The sequence below is a fragment of the Coccomyxa subellipsoidea genome (genome assembly GCF_000258705.1).
Source record: "Coccomyxa subellipsoidea C-169, whole genome shotgun sequence".
NCBI lineage: Eukaryota > Viridiplantae > Chlorophyta > Trebouxiophyceae > Coccomyxaceae > Coccomyxa > Coccomyxa subellipsoidea.
Window position 1 is genome coordinate 3,228,222 of NW_005178041.1, and position 23,956 is coordinate 3,252,177.

General features: G+C 53.5%; 5 protein-coding genes across 5 annotated transcripts; 4 read left to right on the forward strand and 1 right to left on the reverse strand.

Annotated features, from left to right (window-relative positions):
• Positions 1-74: 74 nt before the first annotated feature.
• Positions 75-2,243, forward strand: COCSUDRAFT_12403 (NAD(P)-binding protein; the record flags this gene model as incomplete). Its single annotated transcript, XM_005651372.1, has 9 exons — positions 75-271; positions 395-499; positions 583-661; positions 777-901; positions 1,031-1,143; positions 1,234-1,280; positions 1,412-1,526; positions 1,732-1,885; positions 2,108-2,243. The coding sequence occupies 9 exons, from the start codon at positions 75-77 to the stop codon at positions 2,241-2,243; spliced, it is 1,071 nt and encodes a 356-aa protein (XP_005651429.1).
• A 2,976-nt stretch (positions 2,244-5,219) lies between these two features.
• COCSUDRAFT_10804 (AP2-domain-containing protein) lies at positions 5,220-7,265 on the forward strand (the record flags this gene model as incomplete). The annotated part of the gene is made up of 5 exons (XM_005651373.1): positions 5,220-5,251; positions 5,571-5,653; positions 5,980-6,089; positions 6,364-6,447; positions 7,122-7,265. Coding segments are annotated over 5 exons (453 nt in total), but the record flags the coding sequence as incomplete, so codon positions are not given.
• Positions 7,266-12,261: 4,996 nt separating this feature from the next.
• On the forward strand, positions 12,262-14,731 carry COCSUDRAFT_59392 (hypothetical protein; the record flags this gene model as incomplete). The annotated part of the gene is made up of 6 exons (XM_005651374.1): positions 12,262-12,411; positions 12,764-12,859; positions 13,017-13,109; positions 13,438-13,572; positions 13,889-14,116; positions 14,507-14,731. The coding sequence occupies 6 exons, from the start codon at positions 12,262-12,264 to the stop codon at positions 14,729-14,731; spliced, it is 927 nt and encodes a 308-aa protein (XP_005651431.1).
• A 409-nt stretch (positions 14,732-15,140) lies between these two features.
• Positions 15,141-16,168, reverse strand: COCSUDRAFT_64706 (hypothetical protein). Its single transcript, XM_005651375.1, has 2 exons — positions 15,964-16,168; positions 15,141-15,825 (listed from the first exon to the last, which is right to left on the reverse strand). Exons 1-2 carry the CDS (start codon positions 16,001-16,003, stop codon positions 15,524-15,526), a joined length of 342 nt encoding a protein of 113 aa, XP_005651432.1. The 5' UTR covers positions 16,004-16,168; the 3' UTR covers positions 15,141-15,523.
• A 404-nt stretch (positions 16,169-16,572) lies between these two features.
• On the forward strand, positions 16,573-19,120 carry COCSUDRAFT_6187 (pseudouridine synthase; the record flags this gene model as incomplete). Its single annotated transcript, XM_005651376.1, has 7 exons — positions 16,573-16,623; positions 16,706-16,810; positions 16,939-17,064; positions 17,248-17,342; positions 17,775-17,991; positions 18,326-18,607; positions 19,055-19,120. Coding segments are annotated over 7 exons (942 nt in total), but the record flags the coding sequence as incomplete, so codon positions are not given.
• Between the last annotated feature and the right edge of the window lie 4,836 nt (positions 19,121-23,956).

Genomic DNA, 23,956 nt, shown 5'->3' on the forward strand with positions numbered 1-23,956 from the left:
TTCAATCATAAATCTATTATTTTATTGAAGGCCTCGGTGATTTGTAGGAAAGAAAACAATGGGAGTGAGTCAACATGGGCATCTGTGCGTTTCTGAGTCAACGGAGGGCTTTACTACCGCATTTTGACGATCCTGGAAGACGCCGTTTGACATTGATTTGCAAGTGCCAATCAGAGCCACAGGATATCAAAGTTGCCAGTCCCAAGCTTTTCGTCTTTGGCTTGGGCTACACGGGCAAGGGGCTTGCAAAGCTATCACTTGGAAAAGGATGGTAAAGCCTCACACTGACGCATATCTGGATGATATCAGCTTGTTTGAAGGTTGATGCAAATTCTTTTCCTGTTCCAAACTGCCTTTGTGCGAAGTTTCTTACTGCCATCATCCCTTTTTGAAGGGATGTTGCAGGGACATGCCGAACTTTGGAAGGCAGTCGCAGATTATTACAATATGAAGGCATACAAGCGTTTCCTTTTGATCCCAATGCGGGAGCATCCCTTAGGTCCGTTTGCCTTTCCTCTCCTTGGCACCTCAGAAGTCACAATGCAGATCAAGATGCCTAAATTTCTTTTCCTGCCCCTTCAGTCCGCAGGCCATCGATACTCTTCACTGCTCAACCCACATCCTATCATCAATCCCACCAGCAGATGGCACAGCAGACCCGGTCAGCACACTCTTTCCAGATCTTGATCCTCCAGTTACTTCACCAATTCCAATAGGCTCACTGGCCACCTAAGCAGCATTTGAGTAACTGCATTACTCCATACTATCGCGTGCAGGTCTTGGCCATGGTGGGATCAGAGCTGCAGAGCTGCGCCAGTGTCACAGGCCTCGCGCAGTGGGTGGGATACCTCAGCAGCACAGGGGTCTATGGGGACTGGCAGGGCGACTGGGTCGATGAAACGTGAGAGCCCCAGCACAGGCTTCCCCCTACTGCACACTGCAACAGCTGCCGCCCTTTGCCTTGTTTTGTAGGTGAACACGCGGCCCATTGCACACTGACTGCAAAGCTCTCTGCACGCTGTGATTGCAGGTCGGAGCTGAGGGCTACTCAGGGAAAGGGGTATGCGCGGATTCTGGCGGAGGCTGCTTGGAGGCAGATGTGGGAGGAGCATAAAGTCCCGGTGCACATCTTTCGTTTAGGAGGTGCGTATCCAGCCGGGCTCCACCAGGCGTCCCTTGCAGATGTTGCTTCTCAGTGCCTACAGAAGGAAAACATGCTGATCTGATACGCAGGTATCTATGGCCCTGGAAGGAGCGCACTGGATGCAGTGGCACAGCAGGTGTGCTCAAAACACTGAGCCACGGGTCAAGTTAAAATGTCCAAGATCGCTTTTGACTTTGATTATTGTATGCTCTGTCGAAGGGGTCGTCATTCTTTATACTCTCCTTGATTCTGTCTTGGATGCTGCAGCCAGGTCAGGCAAGCAGAAATCAGAGGCGCCGCGCACAGAAGTGCTTCACTGCACGATCTCACGTGTACGATATCTGCCAGGCACTGATGGCCAGCATGGAATGCCCCCGCCCAGGTGTGCTTGCATTCCCAGACTGAACACATTTGATTACAGATTTGAAATCATATCTTTTATTCTTCTCATGTCTGCCCAGGCACCGAGAGCGCTCTCCGCGATTTTCTTGGATGCTGTCGTGCACAATTAGCGATGGGTTTAGGGTGAGTAGTTGTACCGGAGGAATGCACAGTTTGAAGGTCAAGTGACCTGTGAATATTTACAGGGGCGGTGTACAATATCGTGGATGATGATCCTGCCAGCAGGGCAGAAGTCATGGCCTACGCGGAGCAGCTTCTCACTGGCCGCCCTGCCCCTGCGGCTGTGCTCTCGACACCTGAAGCTTCTTCCTCAAGCGCCGCAGATGCATCAGCCCTCGGGTATGCTGCAGCCCAACGTCTGCAGTAGATTCACTGCACACAGACCCGGACTGCCAGCTGTGTTGCACATTCTAGGACACTTGAGCACTGGGCATTCCGATGTAATTCCTTGCTGCATCGGCTGCACTTTGCTCTTCCGCAAGTTGAGAAGGGCATGCAGGCCACTGCAGTATGATGCCACAGCTTCTTGCGTGCAAACTGACAAGGTGACTGTGCATGCAGGCCACAGCTGGAGGAGAAGCGGGTGAGCAATGACCTCATCAAAAAGGAGCTGGGTTTCAGACTATCATTTCCCACTTACAGGGAAGGCCTGGCCGACATCCACAGCAGGGACAAACAGTCCCCGCACAGTTTTTAGGTCTTCATTGTTAAGTACTCCGCATCAGGCACATTTCGGAAAGATTGCGGCCGCCACTTTGGTGCACATGCGACCTGCCACATTCTTATTAAGCAAGTAAGATCAAGTGTACCATGCTGATCTACTGTGCATTAAGTTCAGCCATTAACCTGGCTGTCTACCACAGCAGTGTGCACAGTAATGTGCACACTACTTATCTGTGAGCATAAACCAACCTCATTTAGCAACAATATGACCATACATGATTTACAGCCCAATTGGGGACCTAGCAGAATTGCCAGGGAGTCGCATTGATACAAGACCATTTGTCTGCTGTGTGAAGCTCCATGCGCCAGACTAATTGTTCTTGGCAGCAATATCACCGGGTGTGCTGTCCAGCCCTGGATGTTCACCCAGAACGTATTCCTTCATGGCACCCCACCATCCTGCGCACATCGCTTGGTCAGAGGAATTGACTTGCTAATGAGATAGCCAGTGGAACTGAACAGCACTAATTTGAAAGTAGGAATAGAAATGGTTGACTTACACTGCGCCACAGTCAAATATAAATGTGCAAGACTGCTTTTGTATTTAATTGTTGTATGTTCTGTCAAAGCGGGTGATAACACCGTCATTCTTGGTACTCCCTGTACAGTCTTGGATGCAGCCAGGTCAGGCAAGCAGAAATCAGAGGCGCCGCGCACAGCAGTACTTCACTTTGCGATCCCATGTGTATGAGATTTGCCAGGTGCTGATGGCCAGCATAGAACGCCCTCGCCCAGGTGCGCCTGCATCTCCCAGACTGAAGACACTTGACATCAAAGTCAGAAAGACCGCTGGTCTACTGTCCTTCTCAAGCCTGCCCAAGATCCTGAGAATGCTCTGGCGCCAATGTATGGATGTCTTGACTGGATGATATTGGATGCAGGGGAATAACACCACAATAGTGCACAGGTTCAAACAATTTGCTGATCATTGCAGGGGCGGTGTAGATCATTGTGAACGATGACCCTGCCAGTAGAGCAGAAGTCATGACCTACGCAGAGCAGCTGCTCACAGGTCATCCCGCCGCTGTCAATACCGGAAGCTTCCGCCGATGCATAGGCGCTTGGGTAAGCTGCAGCCTACTTTTCGCAATAGAAAGTCACTGCACACAGGCCTGGGCAAGCAGCTGTCTGTTGCAATTGTGGGCGGCTGAGTAGTCTTGAATATTGTGGTGTATTTACCTGCTACAATGTTATGGATTCTACGGATTGTTGTTCTGTACAGTGAAAGATTCGCAGTGCATGCAGGCCACAGCAGTATGAATGTTGCGGGTTCTTGCGCAGCAAAGTGACAGCTTGACGGTGCATGCAGGCCACAGCTGGAGGAGAAGGGGGTGCGCAATGAGCTCATCAAGAGGGAGCTGGGCCTCGAGCTGGCGCTTCCCACCTACAGGGAAGGCCTGGCGGCTGTTCACAGCAGAGACAAACATTGTAAGCAGGGTCAAATGGAACATTCGGCCTGCTACTAGCATGACGCAATGAGACTTGATGAGATCACTCCATCGCTTGAGCTTGTCACCGCTGCAAAGGAGTTTCCCTTTGCATACCCATGCTGGTCAAGATCATGCATGCACAGCCAGTCTGCCACATGTTTTAAGAGTTCTCGGCCCCCTCTGCAGCTGATTGGCCATAACGCAAGCAGATCTGATCTTGCAGACCTTGAACAAATATAGGATGCTGTGGGCTTCCTTAACATGGCCCAGGAAGTCGAACTTGTCGGACAAGAGTTGAAGGCAGAATTGCAGTTGGGCAGTCCAAGAGATGCACGTGACGCTATGCATGAGGACGAAGTCTGTTGGCTGAGGTCCCGTGCCGTTGGACAGGCAATGCAAGCATTCAAATCCCTGCGTCCAATAGGCCAGCGAGTTCGCCTTCACTTCAGAGCAGTTGACCGACAAAAATTCAGCCGAAGCACCGCTGAAGACGTCCTCCTGCGCCAGTATGCAACCATGCCGTACACAAAAGGTGAGCTTCTGCTGCTCTGGTGCCAGGCTTGGGATCATATGTTCAAGCGTGGGGTCTTATCTTTGACGTAACACCCATCTGCGCACTCGTTTCGAAGAGGCCAGGTGATTCGAATTTGAACGGATAAACTTTTGCACCCAAAATTAGAGCCAATTACAAATTGGCACATGGGAAGCCAAACCCTGATGCCAGGAGGCCGTGTGCATGTGGTGCAGTATCTTTCGTTGCGATCTGCTAATGCAAAAGGTTGACATCTGCCAAGGCCACTGCTTGTGATCATAGTGTCAGGGCCCCCTGACTGAATAAAGGCACCGCCATGCAACTGCGCAGTCGCAAGCTGGGCGTGAAGCTTGAGGAAGTCGGGACGAGCATGAATCCGGCCTCAGATCCGCATTCCCTCAGGAGGGTCGCTTCGGCGTGCCCACCTCAGGACGGCTACGGCAGCCAGCACTTCCTGTACAGGACGGCCAGCGACGGCTCTCCCCTGTACTTCGGGTCAGAGAACAGCATCTCCAGCAGCGGCTCCCGGCTGTCTCCTGACGCCCTGCTGAGCATGCACCAGCAGCACAGGGCGGCAGAGCGCTCGCCTCCGCTCACCAAGTCCTGGTCCGACTCGCACCTGCCCTACTCCGAGGCAGAGAAGCCGGCAGACCAGGTCAGGGTCCCAGGTGGACTCGGGCTCGCGTCCCAATCCAGCCTGCAGGCTGCCAGCATGCTCATCCAGATGCCCAAGATCGAGGACGTGAGACAGCCAGCCATGCAGGAGATTGTGGGTCAGGAGACGGACAGCGAAACGGGTCAGCCGCCCACGGGAGAGCTGATGAATGAGTTCTCGCGGGCTCTGGTCGACAACCTGAACAGGGAAAACGACGAGGAGGAGGATGATCGTGCCAACGATGCGCTTGTTCCTGAAGCAGAGCAGGAGGAGTTCATGGCAGAACAGCAGGGCAGCCCGAAGGCGCCTTCACGCAGGGGACCTCGAGGCACCAGCTCGAAGTACAGGGGTGTCACTCGTCACAGGTCTGAATCTTTTCATATCTCACTTTCATTGACGTCGGTAAACAAGTTATGGATCTGTTCAGGTGCTGCTGCAAGCCCTACTTTGGATCAGATATTTCTTTCTGAGTGAACTTTGACCACCCCATCTCAGGATTTGGATTTGATCGCTGATGGGTACCGCTGCAAAGGATGTCGCTTCAGCCTTATCAAATAAGTTTCTTTTCTCTAGTCTGCCCAGCGATTAAGCAAGCAGAAGGCCTGCCTGCTGGGGTGTGAAGCTGGAAGGCGCCCCAGGTCTATAGCAAGAAATGAGTGATCAGCAGTGTCTGGCGCCGCACAGGCGCACGAAGAGGTGGGAGGCGCACATCTGGGACGACAAGAAGCAGGTGTACCTGGGAGGCTTTGATGTGGAGGAGCACGCAGGTGATTATACCTGCTCAGGCTTTGTGCAGCTTTCCCTGTCTGACTTCAAACCTCGCACCCACTGACCAGCTGCTGCATTGTTTGCAAGAGGACTCTGCCCATATAGGTGTTTACAGACCATCTGAAACGTCTTTCGCAAGAGCACTGGTGCGGCAATGCTACTAAACTGGCCGTGCCTCTTGATCATAGACGATGTGGGAGCTGCTGCTGCCTAACTACCATGTACTGCAGCCACGTGGGATGTGCAGCTGTAGCAGTGCACCAGCATAGCACAGATTGTACAGTCTCTGGATGAGCGCTCGTGACATGATGCGTTGGTGTGGCAGGCAAGGCACACGATGTGATGGCGCTCAAGTGCCGGGGCCCCAACTCGCCGCTCAACTTTGCACAGGAGGAGTACGATGAGCTGCTGCCCATGCTGCCCAGCCTGACAAAGGTGGGCAGCCTCGACCGAGCTCACATCATATGTTGCTCTGCTTTTCTCTATGCATCAGCCTGTGCTGGCCAGGCACAACTAAGCTTTCATGGAATGCAGCCTGTGATGATTCGGTGTTCTGTCAGCGGGAGTGCCTGCCTGTCATGGACATGTGGAATGAAGCCGCTGAGGCTGCTGTGAGCTGCATACTCGTGCCTTTTGTCATCAGCAGCATCTGATCGAGCAAATCATATCTGTCAGCTTTTGTGAAAGATCACTCTCTGCCTGATCACAGGACGAAGTGGTGCTGCTGCTTCGGAGGCAGAGCAAGGGCTTCGCGAAGGGCACATCAAAGTACAGAGGCGTAGTCAAACAGCGGGTGAGCGACATATCTCACTACTCGTACTTGAGAGCAGCACTGACAATCCAAAACTTTGTCTCATCACCCACTCGAGCATACAGCTGCAGCATTCCCGACCTGGAATCCCTGGGGTCTCTTTCTCTGCAATGACCTTTTCCAGGACCCCGTATAGATCCAGAGAAGTACAATTGAGGTATCAAGGCATTGCTGGCGCCAGAGATAGAGGCTCTGCTGTCGTCCGAAGTGAGTACTGTGTAGCAACAGTGTAATGATTGACTGCAAGCTGTTGCATGTCGTCCTGATGAGCAGCCTGCCATAAGTTCTCGCTTTGCAGAAGCAAGGGGGATGGGCTGACAGCTGTCATCTAGCTGTGTACTCTGCTAAGAGCTCTTGTTGCAATTGGGATGGGCTGTCAGCTGTCGCCTTGGTGTGCCATTCTGCCTCAAGCTTCTGTGATGCAGAAGAAAGTGGGATGTTCTGTAGCTTGGCATGCACTCTGTCGAGAGCTTCTGTGCTGCAGGACAGAAAATGGGATGGGCTGCAAGCTGTCGTTTTGCATGTGCACTCTGATAACTTGTGTGGGTTAGGAGCGGCAAGTGGATGGGCTGTGAGCTGCGAGCTGAGGAATGATATTCGTTTCAACACGTGAAAAAGAACTAACTTGGTCTGCTAACAGATCAATGTGTGTGCAGAGCGGCAAGTGGGATGGCCGCATGGGGCAGTATCCGAAAAGGAAGTATATGTACGTGGGGGTCTATGGCGGGATAGATGAGGGCGCTGCCGCCTATGAGCGCACTGCAGGGGAAAGCAACAGCGGCCACTCTGTTTCCAACCTCTCCCCTCAGGTGCCCAGCAGCTGCTTCTGTGCTCTTTCATCGAAACCCATGTCTGACAGCGGCTTGCAGTTAATTGAGTGATTGCCTTGAACACGGCCAGCCTGTCCCTATAGGTGCCCAGCAGCTGCTTCTGTTTCCATCTTTGTTTTAGGTGAGGACTGTTGACAGTCAGCTGGAGCAAGTAGCTAAACAAGGGCGGCTGCATGTATATATGGAGCCACTTCAAATGCTGCACAAAGACCACTCAATACTGACAGGCTGCCATTTTGCGAGGATCGCGTGCATGGCTGCTTACTTCAAAGACCTGCAGCTGTATGCGTTTTGATATCTTGAAATGACAATAATGCCCCGTTGTACGGGCCATGATTGTCTTTCACACATCCCTGCTCCGCATTCTGCAGTAGGGTGCCCCATCTATAGTTCATCTGATTAAGAAGGAGAAGTAGAGCACTCCACCTGCCTGACACTTATGTGACGGCTGCGCAGATGGGTCACTCGGGGCACAGGCATGGCGTGGGCGAGATGAAAATGGAGGAATGGGGCCAGCATGGAGGAGGAGGCGGCATGGAGCCCATCTGGGCTCCTTCCATGCCCATGCTGCAGCACCACCAGCCCCAGCACAGGACCCACTACGCACCCCCAAGGGTGTGTGCATGTCCACCCTCCCACCCCGAGATCTCTGGTAGCAGTTATAATCTGGGTCTGCTTCACTGATGCAGCATCAGAAAGTATTTGCATATGTATGCAAAAGGGAGAAAGTCATGACTGAGGAACACTAGAGGGTAGCTGACCCATGTGCTTTACAAGTCATTTTGGCATCGTGCTGCTGACATGTTCTTACTCATGGAGGATGTACCAATTCCCGTGCATGATGCCAATATGATTTGAGGCAATTTGAAGTCCGGATCAGTAAAATAGCAGTCATCCTCCGCTGTGCTGCGCAGACCATGTCCCCGGTGCAGCTGGTGCCGGCCAGCTCAGGGGCGCTGAGTCCTTCTGCCCAGCTGCTGCGCAGTGTGACCTCCTACGAGCCCACCTCCTCCAACGGCTTCACAGGTGCTGCATGCACCCTTCCACCTTCCATTCTTTGATGCAATCACATCAAAGGGTATGTTCTGATCAGTTGCAAGATAGTGGGCTGAAGCACCACTGCTTCCTTCCTGTAAGGGCTCCTGCTACTGCCTCGGAGCAAGTCCTTCATGACACTGCATGCGCGGCTGCACCATGATCAGCAAACATTTTTTTTGCGCTGTCACGTGACACAAGGGGCGTAATATATCTGACGTGGCAAGTGTCCTGTTCTGCAGGGGTGTACCATCCGGTGGAGCATGGCCAGTACTACCCTCCCCAGCCCACCTCATACTTGCAGCAGCAGCAGCTGATCCACAGCCGCTCCCCCTACCTGGCTGCCAGCACCCTGCTCTACAGCAAGGACATTGTGGACCATTCACCCCAGCAGCGAGGTGAGCATTATTTGCCATTCCGCTGCCATGCATGTTCACTGGCAGCATTGCTCACCAAGGAAAGCCACGGCAGAAACCGGTTGCGCTTCGGACGAAGAAAAAGCACTGCAGAAAAAGGAAAGGCACTGCTCAATTTCCTTTGAGAAAAGGGACTGTGAAGGGAGCCACTGCATGAGCGAGTGCGGCTCAAGACTCGGCATGCATGCATGCATTCCGAGGTGGGGGCCATGTTTGAAACAGCCTTGTCAGGCAGCGCATGATGCATGCATGGACAAGTGGCCTGCACCGTGCTGCACCTCTTGAGATGTGCAGCCCAAGCATAGGGCACCATAAACTCGGTTGGACTGACATGCCATTGGTGGAGAAAGTGCCAAGGCAAAGGGAAGGTTGGAGAGGTTGAGAGGTCGCCGCAGCGCATCTAGCCCTGAGGGCTGGAAAGCGTGTAATTTTGTTATGAATGATACTCAATCAAAGTACTCATGTATGTAACTTTGCAGGTGAGGCCAGGGTCATGGAGGCGTACCAGCAGGGCCCAGAGAAGCAGGAGGTGCTGCGTGACAACGGCATGCCGGCCATTGCGCTGCCGCACACGCCGCCGCCGCTGTGCACCGGGCTGATGGCCGGCACCGACTCTGAGCACAATGGCCAGCTGTTCACTCCTGGTGCGCCCACCCAGGTGATCCATCCCTACTCTTAAGAAAGATTGGCGGCCTGAGTAACCTCTTAGATGATGCGTAATGTGATGGGACAGGTGCACCCGCATGACGTGCTGCACAGTCTGCCGGGATAGGACATGTACTATGTCGAGCAAGATGTTAAGGAAGATCTGGGCTTTGACGCGCAGAAGGGCAGCGAACTGCACTGGCACCCAAGCATGATCAGCCCAGCGCTGCTGCGGCAGGCAGAGGCCTGGTCCGGGGGCGAGCTGGTGTCCAACCCCTCGGGCCCATCTGCCCAGATCATGACCAGCCACTCCGGCCACCATTTTGTGCTGCCGGATGCCGCTGAGGTGGCGGCCTCCATCGGCGCTGAGTCACACCCCGCCAGCTCAGCCGCGCCGGGAGGCAACGCCGCTGGACAGCCTGCGGCCGGCGCCACCCAGGCGACGAGTAATCTGCGCCACTGAGCCGCACATGTGACAATTGCAGGATCTGGGACGCGAGAACATCTCTCTGGAAGCCAGTCGAATTGATGAGAAGGCGCAGTGCCTGGGAACTTTTGCCATGGGAGGCGGCATCAAGATATGTGACAGCTGCAGTGGATCTGGAAAAGCTGGTGTCAGATATAGCTGTACTTGTTGGGGCAGAATGGGCGTACACCGAGCTGCTGCCTGGCAGCTGCCTGGCAGCTGCCTGGAAGCTACCTGGCAGCAAGGCGATCCCACGCATGTACAGGTTGTGTCCTTGGATGGCAACATAGGTGGACGAAGATGGTTAGCAGAGGTAATCACAAGCAGGACCGCGCGGGATCTGGCACGTAATAGTAATGTGTTTGGGAGGCAATTTATATTCTCGTGAAGGTTGCAGGTTGCCAGAGATTTGAAAAAGGGGGGTTGATGCGCAAGGTCAGTACAAGGGTGTGTCAAATTGAATTGCCGGGGATTGAAGGTGTTTGAAGTTGGTCCTAGGACGAGGGTTTGGGCGCTGTTCATTCAAGATGATGCTGAGGTTGTGTGGCACACTTTGATTGCGATGAAGGTTGTTTAGGTGCACAAAGCGAGCGAGTGCTCGATGCTTAGCATGGGGTTCAAGCCCTGGACAGGGCTGCTGGCAATCTGCACCAAGACCAAGACAGTCCAGCACATCTGGATGGCTGAGCAATGGCTTTCAAAAAGAGGGTTGCCTAGTAAGGCAGAAAGGCACATGCAAATTGAGAGCCTGCTGAAGGCATCCTTTCGATTTGTTCTTGAGATTTGCCAAGGGGAATGTGGAAAGAAAGAGAAGTGTGGTCTTGAGCTCTTATGCTCTACCTTTGACGGAGGGTGCGGGAATAAAAAGTGTGTGGGGATGACAGAGGGGCAGTGAGGATTGCACCAATTTCATGTAGGTCTGGTTGAGAGTAATGTGCACCACGTGGTGGCTGCACCGTGCGAAGCTCAAAAGCTGAGGCTGCATTGCAACGCCCAAGAAGGCAATGGGTGGACGAAAGGATGTGGTTCGGCCTGCAATATGCGGATCATTTGCGGCCTTTGTGACAATGATTTCTTTGCCCGATCAATGCTGATGAAGCCTGAGCAAGCTGATGAAGGATATTGCTGGTGACTCCACTGTATTGCTGCGCAGCTGCTTTCGCGGCTGCCTTTGACCCTCAAGAGGAAGATTGCAGAGAACGATTGTTATGCTCCAGTTCCGAGAGAGAGGCTTCCATGCCGGCAAGCCAATCGGGCCCTAGGCCTAGCTTTCAGCAGTTCCAAGTTCTTTATTGTATCTTTGATCAGGCCTGTGGTGTTCAGCTAGGCTCGGCAAGTCTACACTTTGGTCAGTTTCTCGTGAGGGATGGGGGGTGCTTCAGTGCACTAGAGGTATTGGTGTTTCAAACTCTGGTTTGGCACATCAAGGACATGAGTGGCCGGATGCTCAAGGGCTGTCTATCAAGACAGCATGGTTGTCATGTGTGCATGCATGTAGCTGTGTTGCTTCTTCCTTGGTCGTACATGTGTCTTCAATTGGCTGCTGCATGCTTCCCCTTACGGGTGAAGAGGTGTCCGTGGCACGTTTTGTGGTATCTGGTGGTTATTTGCAGGATATCGTGTTTGCTCAGTGCCCAGGGGAGCAGTACAATACCCCAACTTGATTGGCAGATGCTAGGCGTATTTGTCGCTCAGACTGCACTCTGTTTTGCATACCTGTCATTGCATGAGAAAGGACGTCTGTGTTTCCTGCATGTCTGTTCCTGTAACGGTTCACTTCTGCAGTTTTTCTGCTGGTCACCTTGAATGCTTTTGGGTGAGACCCCCACATTGCTTGATCAGGAGTTCCCACAAGGTGACTTCTCACTGATGACTGTCTTTTGGTCGAAATCTATTCTGCGTCGTCTCCGAAACGATGTGATCTGATTGAAGATAACCGTGCACGGGGGTCCGAATCAATCGATATCGATGGATAGGCAGTTGCCTTCTGCCCTGTCACCGTATCAGATCTGAACATACAGTCGTATCCTTGGACAGTTGAGTGCGCAGCCCCCTTACGGGCAATATGCTACGCCAAATTACAAGGCTGCGCATCGCTGCTAGTAGTATTTCTGATTGTCTTTTCGCCTCAGCAGTTGGAAGCCGCAAATTTCTCGTCGAGGGAGCAGAACGTACGATCGGAACGGAGGAAAGCCGAGCCTCTACGATCGCACAACCACGATGCTCTAGTCTACGATCTATCAGCCAAATCAAGGTGCAGTATCTGCATCGACAGGTTGGAACAGCAATAAGAGCTTGCTTCCAACGGGGAAGCTCTGCATGCATTGTCCTTTGATGACGACTTGGTGACAAAGCGTTTTCTAACCAAGTCAAAAGCGATAGCTAATACTTATCGCATGAGAGAATGGCATACAGGCTGAGGATCAGCTCTTCAGGCACAGCAGTTTCGCAGGCAGCCATGCATTTTTCTCTACAGATCCTGTTGTTGGAAGGGGCACCAACGAGTCTGGTGTGCCCCTCAGAGATCCTGAAGAAGCCTCGCCTGACCCCTCAGGTGCGATCAAGACAACTCCTACCTCAGTAGACAAAAATGCTCCTATTTTCTGAAGCAGGACCATGAAAAGATGTCTAAGAATTCCCATGGACTGGTGTTTGCAGCTCCTAGCGCCTCAGAGACACCCCAGGAGGCTGCCCATGCATACTGGGCTTTGGCAGGGATGCATGCCTCAATTGCTGCTCCCCACTTCATCTTCCCTGAAGAGGCAAGCACTTGTGCACACCAGCACTCCATTGAACCTGCCTTGATATCCATTGCTATTGCTCTGCAATGCTGCCACGGTGTGGCAGCATGATCAAACTCACTACCGTGAGCCGTCCTGAAGCTGAAGGGTGTTGTCCCTGCGCAGGTGGCATTGGTTCTGTTTGCCCAGGCAGCGCTGCCCATAGATCCGCTGCAGATTGAGCTCATCCGGATTTTGGGCACAGGCTACGTGGCAGCTTCGGTCTCAATGCTCGCCCTGAAGGCGCGCCCATGCTATCCCCTACACACCTCCAGAAACGTCTAAACAACTTGTTGTTGTTAATGCTTCCCACAAGCAGCTGAGACAGCTGAGACTATGGGATATGTGGCTGCCAAAGCGTGGATGCATGCACACGCAGGCGGGTGCAGAGAGGAGGGAGCTGCACAAGAGTGTGTACCGGCGGCTCAATATGGGAGTGGTCACCTTTGCAACTGCGGCCCTGGCAGCAGAGGTGATCTGTCTTTGTTGTGTCTTTCTCTGCCAGAATTTCTGTGCAATGCGTATCAGTTTCAGCAACAGGTCTGCACTCTGGTGACTGGCTTTGCTACTGGATGCGCCCAACAACTGACCTGGTTTCATTTCTGGGTGCATCAATTGCTGTGTCTGTTACTGGAACACACTTGACCCAAATGCAGAAGCCAACTAACCTGCCAGGCTGTCATAGCATCGCTGCTGCAACGCGCCTAATCCTCATGAGGATTAGGATGGGTTCACAAGACGTGCAGATATGATGCTAACAATAAGGCAATCGCAGTTCTCTAAGGGGGGTGAGGATGCAGGTGCTGCACATTGACTTGCTGGAGATCACAGCATCCATCGGAATGGCAACCCTGCTGGGCATCACCATCGCTGTTCCCGCCTACTACTATGCCATTACCTCCGGCCACGGCTTGGGCCTCTGGAGCATCCTCAAGGTATATCATCCCTAGCCCCTCTGCCAACCGCATGCATCATCACTGGTGCTATGTTCAGTACTGGAATTGTTTTGCAGGAATATGATAGCCGCTATATTAGCGGCCTGCCTCACAGATAGCCGCTATATTATAGCGGCCTGCCTCACAGAAAGCAGAGTGCCCAGCTGCTCGGAAGAAACCCGGGGCACTGCCCTTCACACATGGCCAAGAAAGGAGAGCTGATCAGCTCTTTGGAGCCCTGTGAACAATCGAGCCCAGACTTTGACACTTGTCTAGCTTGACATGGCATTGAATCAAAGTATTGCCCTGCATGCAGGGGGCGGTGAGGGATATGGACATGCTGGGGCGAGTGAAGAATGGCAAGGCGGTTGCCTACGCGCTGCTGACCCCGGCCTTCTACGGCGCTGGTCTGGCATGCATGCTGACTCCGGAGGAGAGCCTGACCAATGTATTTCTGTACGCGCGCGGCGAAGACTGCATCACCCTCTGGCGCATGTTTGGCGCCTCGATGCTCATGCTGCCCACCTGGACAATCTCCCTCAAGGTGCGCGCCAGATCTGGTCTGCAGTGAACACTGCTTGCACGTTACAACACTTTTAGATCTAGCAATCCACGGAAAAGCTGACTTGCCCGCGCGGAGTGGTCTGGAGCCTGCACAGTCAGATCTCCCCTCGTGAGGCTGTGAGCACAGGAAGATTTGTTGAAGGACTTTGCTCACTTGGTTCTGCAACAAGTATATTTGTTGTCTGAGAATCGGAGAGGGGGAATGTATTGAAAAGTTACTCCACTGTGTGCCTCACCACCTTGCCAGGCTGCAGCGGAAGCACAGCCTGGAGGAACGATAGCAAGGCAGCATGCTTTAGATGGCATGCATCTGTGCATTGTCGCAGCTCGTAGGAAAGTGGCCGTGACGAGCAGATCTCCTGCTGCGCAGGAAGCAGCGGACAGGATGCACCTGGACAAGCCGCCCTACATCACCCTCAACATGGGCCTGGTGCTGACAGGGCTCATCAATGTGGCCATCCTGTCGCCCTGGTGGACTGAATTCAGCGCAGGACCCATCATGCCACTCATGCTGGGCACCTGGGCAGCGGCTGCGGTTGTGGGCGCCTGGGGCGAACTCACACCCACCTCGGCTGACCCCATCACACGGCCCTGACTGGCGCAACATTACCTGACACTAGTGCCTGCTGCTGGAGTATGGTGATCAAGACAAGAAAGGCAATTTGAGCGCCAGTGAAAGGTGAAAGGACTGCCTCATTGTATTTACGCTACTTTGTTGCCTCCTGGATAAGTGGTCCAGTGAAGGGTTGCCAGCATCGGCAGCCTACCTGTCTTGCGACAAGTTTGAGCGGATGCTAGAGCGGATTTCTCTGGCATGCATGGCAAGTTGTATGATGGTACGCTGGACAAGGAGTTATCAAGTGACAGAGACATCTGAGAACGTTTGTGCAGGCCTGTAATTGCATTGATGTGGGCATGCCCATAATCTGCACAGAATATGCATCCTTGTCTGACTTGATTGAATCTGCCAGGCTCGTCGGCTTATTGAGCGGTGCGGAGCTTTTGCCGTCTGCGTGTGTTACATTTCATGCCCAGTAGCTATTCACACAGGAACCAGTGCCATTCTGCACTATCTTTGCGCAGCTAGTAATGGAAAGGCTCTCCTCCAAGGCTCCCTAATGTACACCACATGCACAATCCAACATTATCATCAAACTTGGAAATCTGTTCAGGCACTCGTTCCCTCTGTAACAAATGCTCTTTTGTCCCAGTATTTGCCTGTCTTAGCCCAGGGCCTCCATGCAGAGTGCGTCACATATGTTATCCTGTGGGCATGTCTGCATCCATTCCAATGTCCAGCCCCCCACTTGTCAATAGAACATGCCTTGGCTTGTCAGGTGTGAAGCACAGAAACTGTGTGACTGCGGCCATCCAATCTCAGTTCTACCTACTTCATTTTCTTCAGCTGCTCCATGGCGTATGGCCAGAAGTAGGCCAGTGCAGTGCCCGCCAGCAGAAGACCGGTGACCCTCTTTGCAGCGCCCAGCAGCCTCAGCAGGAGGAAGGTGATCCCGATGGTGATCCCAATGACAGTCAGGGGAGGATGCCCATGCAGCTGCTGGTTGACCTGCTCGATGTTGTCGCCCACATGTGGCTCCAGGGCTGCCCAGACAGGCTGCAGGATGTTCTGCACTTGCGCCACAGCAGGTCCGGCGTATGGCTGCACTTGCGCCCAGGCAGACTGAACACCTACAAGGAAGTCAGGAAAGTCTTTTATCACGATGCACACAGGCTTTTATAAGCCCACCTTTGGCATCAATTGTGTGTCAGCTACTTGTCGGATGTGGCGCGAGGGGCCAGCCAGATGCTTCCTTCTGCTGTGCTTACCGTGCAGGAGGCTGTCCACGGGATTTGATTCCTTCACCATATTGCTGGGTTTCTTTGGCGTCGAGATAAGCGGAAGATGAAGTATTTACAGACGGATGTTATCTTGTGAGCCGTCACCACAACGATGGGCTCTTGGGTTAGAAGCGCGGAAATTGCTCAAATATCACGCCCGTTGCAAACAATCTAGAGAAATTCACTCCGAAACGGCAGCAATGGGAGAGCTCGTTGCAGCTGCCCGCTGTTGCGTAGCTGGACGAACCTAGGACGCCGTTGCAGACCGTGATAGCAGTTCTAAAACTTGCTTCTAAGCATTGGAGAAGGCATTGAGGTTGTAGATGTGCTTTTCTTGCAATCTCTATAATACTGCTGAATCATATGGCTCACGGCAATCAAAATTCGAGGCAGCGATGACTGTGTGAAAATTTGTGCGACCGATCTGCTTTGCACACCATCGTTCAGGATCCCTTGTAGATTGCCGAGCAATTACTTGTTACTTCAAGACATTCACAAACAATGGGCGATGGCGGATCAGAAGTTCCGGAAAGTACACCCGCCGAAGTACTGGAACAGGAGGCTAGTAAACTGACTCAGTCTCAGAGGGCAGGCGGCAAGAAACGCAAAGTAGCAGTGTTCGTTGCATTTGTGGGAGCCGGATACTCGGTACGATAAGTTACTTTCTCAAATCCTTTGATTAATCTGATTCTTAGCATGATCAGAGCAGAAATGGGGAATGCATGTGCAGGGCATGCAACACAACCCAGGCTGCAAGACAATAGAAGGGGAGCTTGGCAGTGCTATGAATAAGGCCGGTGCAATCTCCGACGAAAACGCTGGAGACTTCTCCAAGGTGACCTGTCAATCCCAATATTCCGTGTTGTCCCTGCCTTCTTGCACTCGTATCCATCTTGTTCCGCCCCAAGAGGTTGGTGGATACTGAGTGAACTTTTGCAACCACAGTAAATATGATCTACACAGGTGCAATGGAACCGTGCTGCTCGCACAGACAAGGGGGTGAGCGCTGCTGGCAATGTGGTCTCACTGAAGATGATGATTGCCTTCCCGGACACTGTAGAGCGCATCAATTCCCATCTGCCAGAACAGGTGCTCCATCTGTCTTCCCTTGATGATGTATACCTCCATAGTTTTTGGCCGTTGCATGCTTCAGGCCCTTTTGATTTGCTCTTCTAAATATGCTTTTGAAGGTAAGCGTGGCCTTCTGCTGTCCCATGCCTTATGCATGGGCATAAGGGTCATGTGGACTGACTCCATCAGTGTCATCGGCAGATCCGGGTGCTGGGCTTCACGCGAGTGACCAACAGCTTTGACGCGCGTAAGCACTGCGACCGCCGCCGCTACGAGTACATCCTGCCGGCCTTCATGTTTGACACGGCCTTCCAGGCCGCGCAGACCCCCACCCCCATCGGCGCGGCGGGCGGGCCCCTTGTCCTGGGCTCTGGAGCCACCGCAGCTACTGAACCCGCCTCAGAGCCTGCCCAGGATTCTTCTGCTGCAGGCCCCGGCGCAAATGCCGTGCAGGAAGGAGCGGCCAGCGGGGACAGCTGTGGAGACATGAGTGCAGCGCTGGAGGCAGCAGCTGGCCAGAGCTTGGATGCAGGCTCAGCTTTGGAGCCGGCGCAAATACCTGACTGCAATGGGGGGCCAGCAGGCAGTGCAGAGCAGCAGGGAAAAAGCTCTGAACTGGCTGGCGGCCAAAGTGCCGACACAGCCCAGAATGAGGGAGTCCCTGGTAGTGAGTCGCGTGCTGAGGGCGGCACAGCGGGGCAGGAGGAGCGGTTGTTTGTGCGGCGCAGCACGATCGACGGTGCGGCGGCGGCTGCGGCGGCGGAGGCGGCCGGGAGCCGGCAGTGCAGGTTCAGCGCGGAGCAGCAGGCGCGGCTGAACGAGGTGCTGGGGGCATTCGAGGGCACGCACAGTTTCCACAACTACACTGTCCGCGTGCCGGCCTCCGACCCGGCCGCCAAGCGCTACATCCTCAGCTTCAAGTGCGCCGGCACCATGAATTTGGAGGTGGACCTTCCAGCTGTTGCTCATCAACTTTTGCTGCTACTCTAACACTGGCTACTGTTTTTCTTGTGTCTCATGTTTGTGATCCTCCAACAGGACACAACATTGTCGCGTCTGGCTGCCTGAATTGAACATTTTTTCTAGTTGCAATGTGTTTGGGAGTGCTATAGTTCTTCTGGCCATGATTAGAACGATGGCAAAGCTAGTGCAAGGAGAGATGGTCTCACGCCATGCAGCATGTCAATGCCTGTCAAAATTTGCCTCCAAACCCACTGTGTCTTCCCAATGCATTTAGCAAGGACACGAAGCTCATGATAACGTGGAAAACGCATTGCAGGGGCAGCAGTGGGTGCGAATGGTGGTGGTGGGCCAGTCCTTCATGCTGCACCAGATCCGCAAGCTGGTGGGCACAGCCGTTGCGGTCATGCGCGGCGTCGCGACGCCCGACGCAATCACCCTTGCTCTGGACCCTGCCAGGGTTGTCGTGACGCCCATGGCCCCAGAGCTGGGCCTGTTTCTGGACGAGTGCGTGTTCGAGTCGTACAACGACCGCTGGGGGAATGACCGCGAGGCATGCGTCCGTCTTGCAGCGTTCCAGGACCAAGTCGACGCCTTCAAGGTAGGCTGCACACACAGGAAACTGCTGCACACACACTAACCAGAAGAGAAGGAATACATGATATTCAAAGCGAGTGCCAGAGGGACTTCGGGCTGCCTCACTGTGTGAGATCTTTATCAATATGAATTCCCGGAGGGAGGCAGAAACCTGGAGACAGGCAAAGCTGTGGGAGTGCTCTCATGCATTGTGCCAAACTTGATGATCCGATTGGGAGTGCTCCGATGCATTTTGCCAAACTGGATCATCAAACTGCCATGCATATCTGGACAGTGATGTCCACTGATACCTACAGGCTCTGTGTTAGAGGTCCGTTAGAGGGTCTGCATCATATTATTTGAGATAGCCTGGCAAGCCTGGCAGGATGGAAGCTGATCAGAATCAGATACACAGGCTACTAAAATGTCACAATGCTGAAAGATCTGATGGAGTTTGATCGGCCTGTGACAGCGGGAGCGCATCTATCCGCATATTGCCTCGTACGATGCCAAGAATGGGACCAACGCTGCCTGGCTGAGCTGCCTGACCGAAGGCAACTTCCACTTCTCTGAATGGCGCACCTCAAAACTGGTCCAGCCTGTTCAGGTAAGATCGTCACATCTTCATTGAATAGTTTAGAGTGCTATTGGTTCTTCTGCTTCCAGCAGTAGGCCAAGGATGGGACTGCATGCATGTTGTCTATCTCGCTAGTGAATCCTAGATGAAGCTATGTGCATAGATAAACCTGTGCACATGATTCATCCAGAAATCACTAAGCAAGATACGGTTTGTGGGTTATCTTGAGACTGGGATTCTGGTCATACATCCTGGATAAGTCATGACTGCCACAAGTGCGCTTCTTGCCAGCATCCCAGATCGACGATCAGCAGAAGGCGCTGACTGGACTTGGTGCCCGGAAATGCTGTGCAGGAGGCTTCTGATGCGAGGCCAGCACAGAATGGCAGAGCAGGCGCAGCCAACGCCAAGCGAAAAACGCCCAACGGAACGGTGCACCCAAATGGCCAGGCCAAGCATGCCCGGAGAAGTGAGGATGAAGCTGGCAAAGGTGCAGATCGAGGTGGCAGGAGAGAAATGTCAGGAGGGTATATTGACAAGTCCATGGAGGCTGAGTGGTCTGACTAGAGTGTGGGCAAATTTTGGAACAGCAAACGGACTAGTTGTGCTCGACAGTGTAGTTCAACATAGAGCTGTGTCTGACAGGCACTGCCGAATACATGTCATGGCTCATGAAATAAACGTTGAATTCTTTAAACATGTACATATTCATGGCGGCCGTCTGATGGGGCGGACGGGGATCACTACCAGTTCACAGGGGTTTGTCCAGCCTCTGGAACTTCATTCAGACCTGTACCACCCCTGGAAGGGTACGATGCATTTTGGCATGTTGATATCCGCACCACTGTGGCACATTGAGCACATCAAGGATATCCTGGTCAAGGTGTTCAGATGTGATCAATCATGTGTATGACCAACGTATGCCTCTTACAAGTCATCAGATAGACTGGATGGCCAGCTAGCTCAGTGTTCTCTCCGAACCCATATTCACAAGCCAGCAGCAAGCAGAAACTCTAGGCTCAAACCCCTTGACACAGGGTCTATGAAGATAAATTCCATGCCCAAGTTGCTCATGTTGCTACGGACGTTACATTGCACACGATACATTGTTCACCAGAAAATGTGGTCTATGCACAGATGACGCTGAGATGAGCGCGTAATCTCTTCAGCTCGAAAGTTTCGTAGGTCATTTTATACGGGATCATGTGATCTGGATTGCTTTCGAGGCAGGCTTTCGATCGCCCATCGCCACCTTGACCAGTTCTCACGATAACATACTATATTACTTAAGAATATAAAGAAAGTGTCTTTCGCTTCTGGGAAATTGGAAAGTTTATGCTTTACAGTGTCCTTGTTTTGACGCAGGTTCACCGTTGCGCAGACTAATAATGCACTTTGAAATACAGCAGAACACAGTAGCCTATTGAGATATCACATGGGAGACACATCTGCTGGGACATCTGCAGGCAGCCTTACGGTTCCAGGGTTGCTCAACTTGGGCAACACATGTTTTCTGAACTGCATCCTGCAGGTTTGCCCACTCTCGCCAGATACTAAGTAGCCTCCCATTACGAAATTTCGTACGTCTGTGAGATCCATGTCTCTAGCATGTGTGTAATGGTGCAGGCACTGGCCTCTGTGGGAGGACTGACAAGCTACCTCAGACAGGCAGTCTGTGCGGCTGGTACAGATGCACCAGATCTAGCAGTGGCTCTGCTGGAGTGTCTGGAGGACCTGGCGCCTTGCCAGCATGGGCAGTCTTGTCTCTGCATGTCCCCTGGCCCTTTAATGTCCGCTCTGCGGTGAGCTCATGTCCGGGCACTCCTTCTCTTCTTGCCTTTTAATTAGCATGCTGCATTCCACAGGCTTGCCTTTCCATGCCGTCTTTTGCATGCCCTGAGGTGACATTGATGACCTAAAATGAAAATGCTGACCTCACATGACGGAGCAAAGCGACGTTATGGATTTCTCGTTGAACATGCATTGCATGCAGGCAGCACGTGAGAGCAGATGTTCTCACCGATGGGGAGCAGAACGATGCTGTGGAAGCGCTGGAAGTGCTCTTGGGGGCAATAGTCAGCCAGATGCAGGAGAACTTCAAGCATAGCAGGGCCCCAGAGCTCACCAGCCTCTCTGCCTGGAATGCCATCCGCACAGCATTAGAGGAAAGCACAGTGAGCGTAGTGCCCCTGACCCAGCTTTCAGCAGCCAACTATACACACAGCACTGACAATAGAAAAAGCCGCGATTCTCGCGAAGACTGCACTGCTGAGAGCGCGGCAGCTACCAAAGACAGGGTCGATGCAGGATCGCGCACAGCCCTCGATTCCTCAACAAGTGCAGTCTGCAGTGCAAGCTCCAGCAGTGCAGGACACATGGCATTAGCGAAGCAGGCGCCTGCAGCTGCAGTCAGCCACCAGCTTGTTTCTCTACGCTTGAAAGTAGCACCGGACAGCTCAACAGTGACGGTGGCTCTGGTATCCACTTGTTGGGGATCCAGCATTGAAGCACCCAGCATTGGCACAGCCCAAGAAGCTAGCCAGGCAGCGCCGTGTGCAGCCAGTCCACAGAGCAGCGCAAAACCTGCCAGAGCAGGCGACCCCATGCTGCAGGCATGGATGGCTCTGAGTAGGCTGCCACTGGAGCTGGCTCTGCAGCATGAGGCGGCATGTGCCCGCTGCATGCAGCCATGTACCTCGCATGTGTCCGCCATGCTGGCCCTGCCGCTCACGCTGCCGACCGCAGAGGTGTGCACCTCCTCTGGACTCGTGCTCCAGTATTGTCCCTTTCCTTTGTTTGCATACGGTACATGCTTGTAGATGGTGGCTTGTGCATGGCCTGCCCGTAAATAGACGGTGTTTTTACTGAAGCCAATTGCCGATAACTGCTGCAGGCATAGAATTCATGAAATTCAGAAGCACGGTGTATGGATTTTGGCTGTCAGTAAAAGCCCAACTGAATGGTACTTGTACACTTCTGCAGGGGCGTTGGGGGCCCTTCTTGAAGCCAGGCACGACCCTGCACGACACCCTGGCCGCCTATTTTGCACGGGACCTCACTCAAGACGCTGTCTGCACCCACTGCTCCCTAAGAACCACCCTGCAGCAAGCGCCTATTAGCTGTGTTGCAGTGAGCCGCAGCAGATCTGGCATTGCACCAACCGCTGTCAGCTCAACCCCAAAAGACTCAGAACAGGATGCAAATATGGAGGACGATGGTGGGGTCGAAAGTCCCAGGATTGCCTCAAGTGAGGCAGCATCCGTCAGCGGCCAGCGAGGACAAGGTAACAGCGGCGGGCAGGCAGCTGCGGAGAAGCTGGCGCGGCTGCAGGGGCTGCTGCGCGGGAGCTGCGCGGCGCCGGAGTGTGACTATGCGCAGCTGGCGCGCGAGGCCGGCCTGGACTGGGAGGAGCGGCGAGGGCCGTTGCTGACGCGCGCTACCATTGCCAGATCACCCCAGGTGCGCCCTCTGCTGCTAGCTCCTGCGTGTCTGGACAAAAGCCAGCCTGGCAGATGCGCATGCCTGCCTCTCATGGCGTCTTTGTACAAAGCATGCCTCATGCAGTTGCATGCCTCCACCGCAACACCAATGTATAGCTGTCCCGTAGCTTCCTTGCATGACAATGATGGTGACTGCAGCTGGACCGTTGTTATGGCTGTTTTTGGCATTTGCTGGGTATTTTTTGGCTATGGTGCAGTAACGGGCTCCTTGCGTGCTGCAGGCGCTGTGCCTGCAGCTCCGGCGGGTGTACTGGACGCGCAGGGGGCGGCTGGCCAAGCTCTCAGGCCGCGTCAGCTTCCCAGAGGTGCTCAATCTGGCGCCGTACACCGCCGCAGCTGCAGAGCCGCTGCTGCCGGCGGCGCGGCCGCTCGTATCGCATCCCCTGGGGCTGCTGTCCGGCTGGCAGCCGAGCCGAGGCGGCCAGTCACCGACGCAGCAACCGCCCACCTCAGCTGAAGCCCCACCCAGCAGGAACGCAGACGTGGGAGGCACTTCGTCAGAAAATATTGGTCTGCGGCAGCACCCAGTTGCGAGTACACAGCGCAAGAAAGGAGTTGCTGTGGACAGCCAAAGGAATGAGTACACTACAGCAGCTCCAAACCCGGGAGGGAAGCCAGAAAGTGACTCACTGAGGTATCAGCTTGTATCTGTGGTGGTGCACCATGGGGGAGCAGACTCTGGGCACTACACAGTGTTTCGCAGGTTCCCAACAGAGCCTGGTGGCTGCATGCATGTCCGGACAGGTGAACCTTCCAGGAACATCTTGAACAGATCCATAAGTGGTGAAATCGCATCACTGGAGCTTGGAATTGGGAGCAGTGTCTGCAGAGCTGGTACCTGCAATATTAAGGCTCAAGCTTCCTGGGTGCATGCCTCAGATGAGCACATCAGGGCGGTCAGTCTTGAGGAAGTGCTGTCTTGTGATGCAGCTGTTTTGTTGTATGAGCGCTGTCCAGAACAGTTAAATCAGTGCAACATCCAGATCCCTCGGATGTAATTGATTTGAGCAAGGCTCTGGAAGCAATGCCCTCCTCTGTGCGAGAGAGATTACACTTTTTACAGCCACACAGGGCTGATTAAGCGTCCCACATATCTCAGACCATCAGTAGCACGCACATCATGAAATTCATTAATACTAGAGAATATGCATCCCAGCACGCAGACAAGTATCAACTGCCATAAAGGACTGCAAGGCCACTTGTGGATGTATCTCGGTCCAAATCAGCGACAAGTCAAGGGCAGGACATGCAGAAAATGATGCCTTCACCTGTCTTGCATGGGGAGTTACACTGTTAT

Bases quoted from the DNA above. Each gene is read 5' to 3' on its own strand.
- COCSUDRAFT_64706 (XM_005651375.1), bottom strand. From the start codon at position 16,003: ATGGTGAAGGAATCAAATCCCGTGGACAGCCTCCTGCACG. The intron at 15,826-15,963 runs GTAAGCACAGCA...ACTTCCTTGTAG, and splicing joins CGTGGACAGCCTCCTGCACG to GTGTTCAGTCTGCCTGGGCG.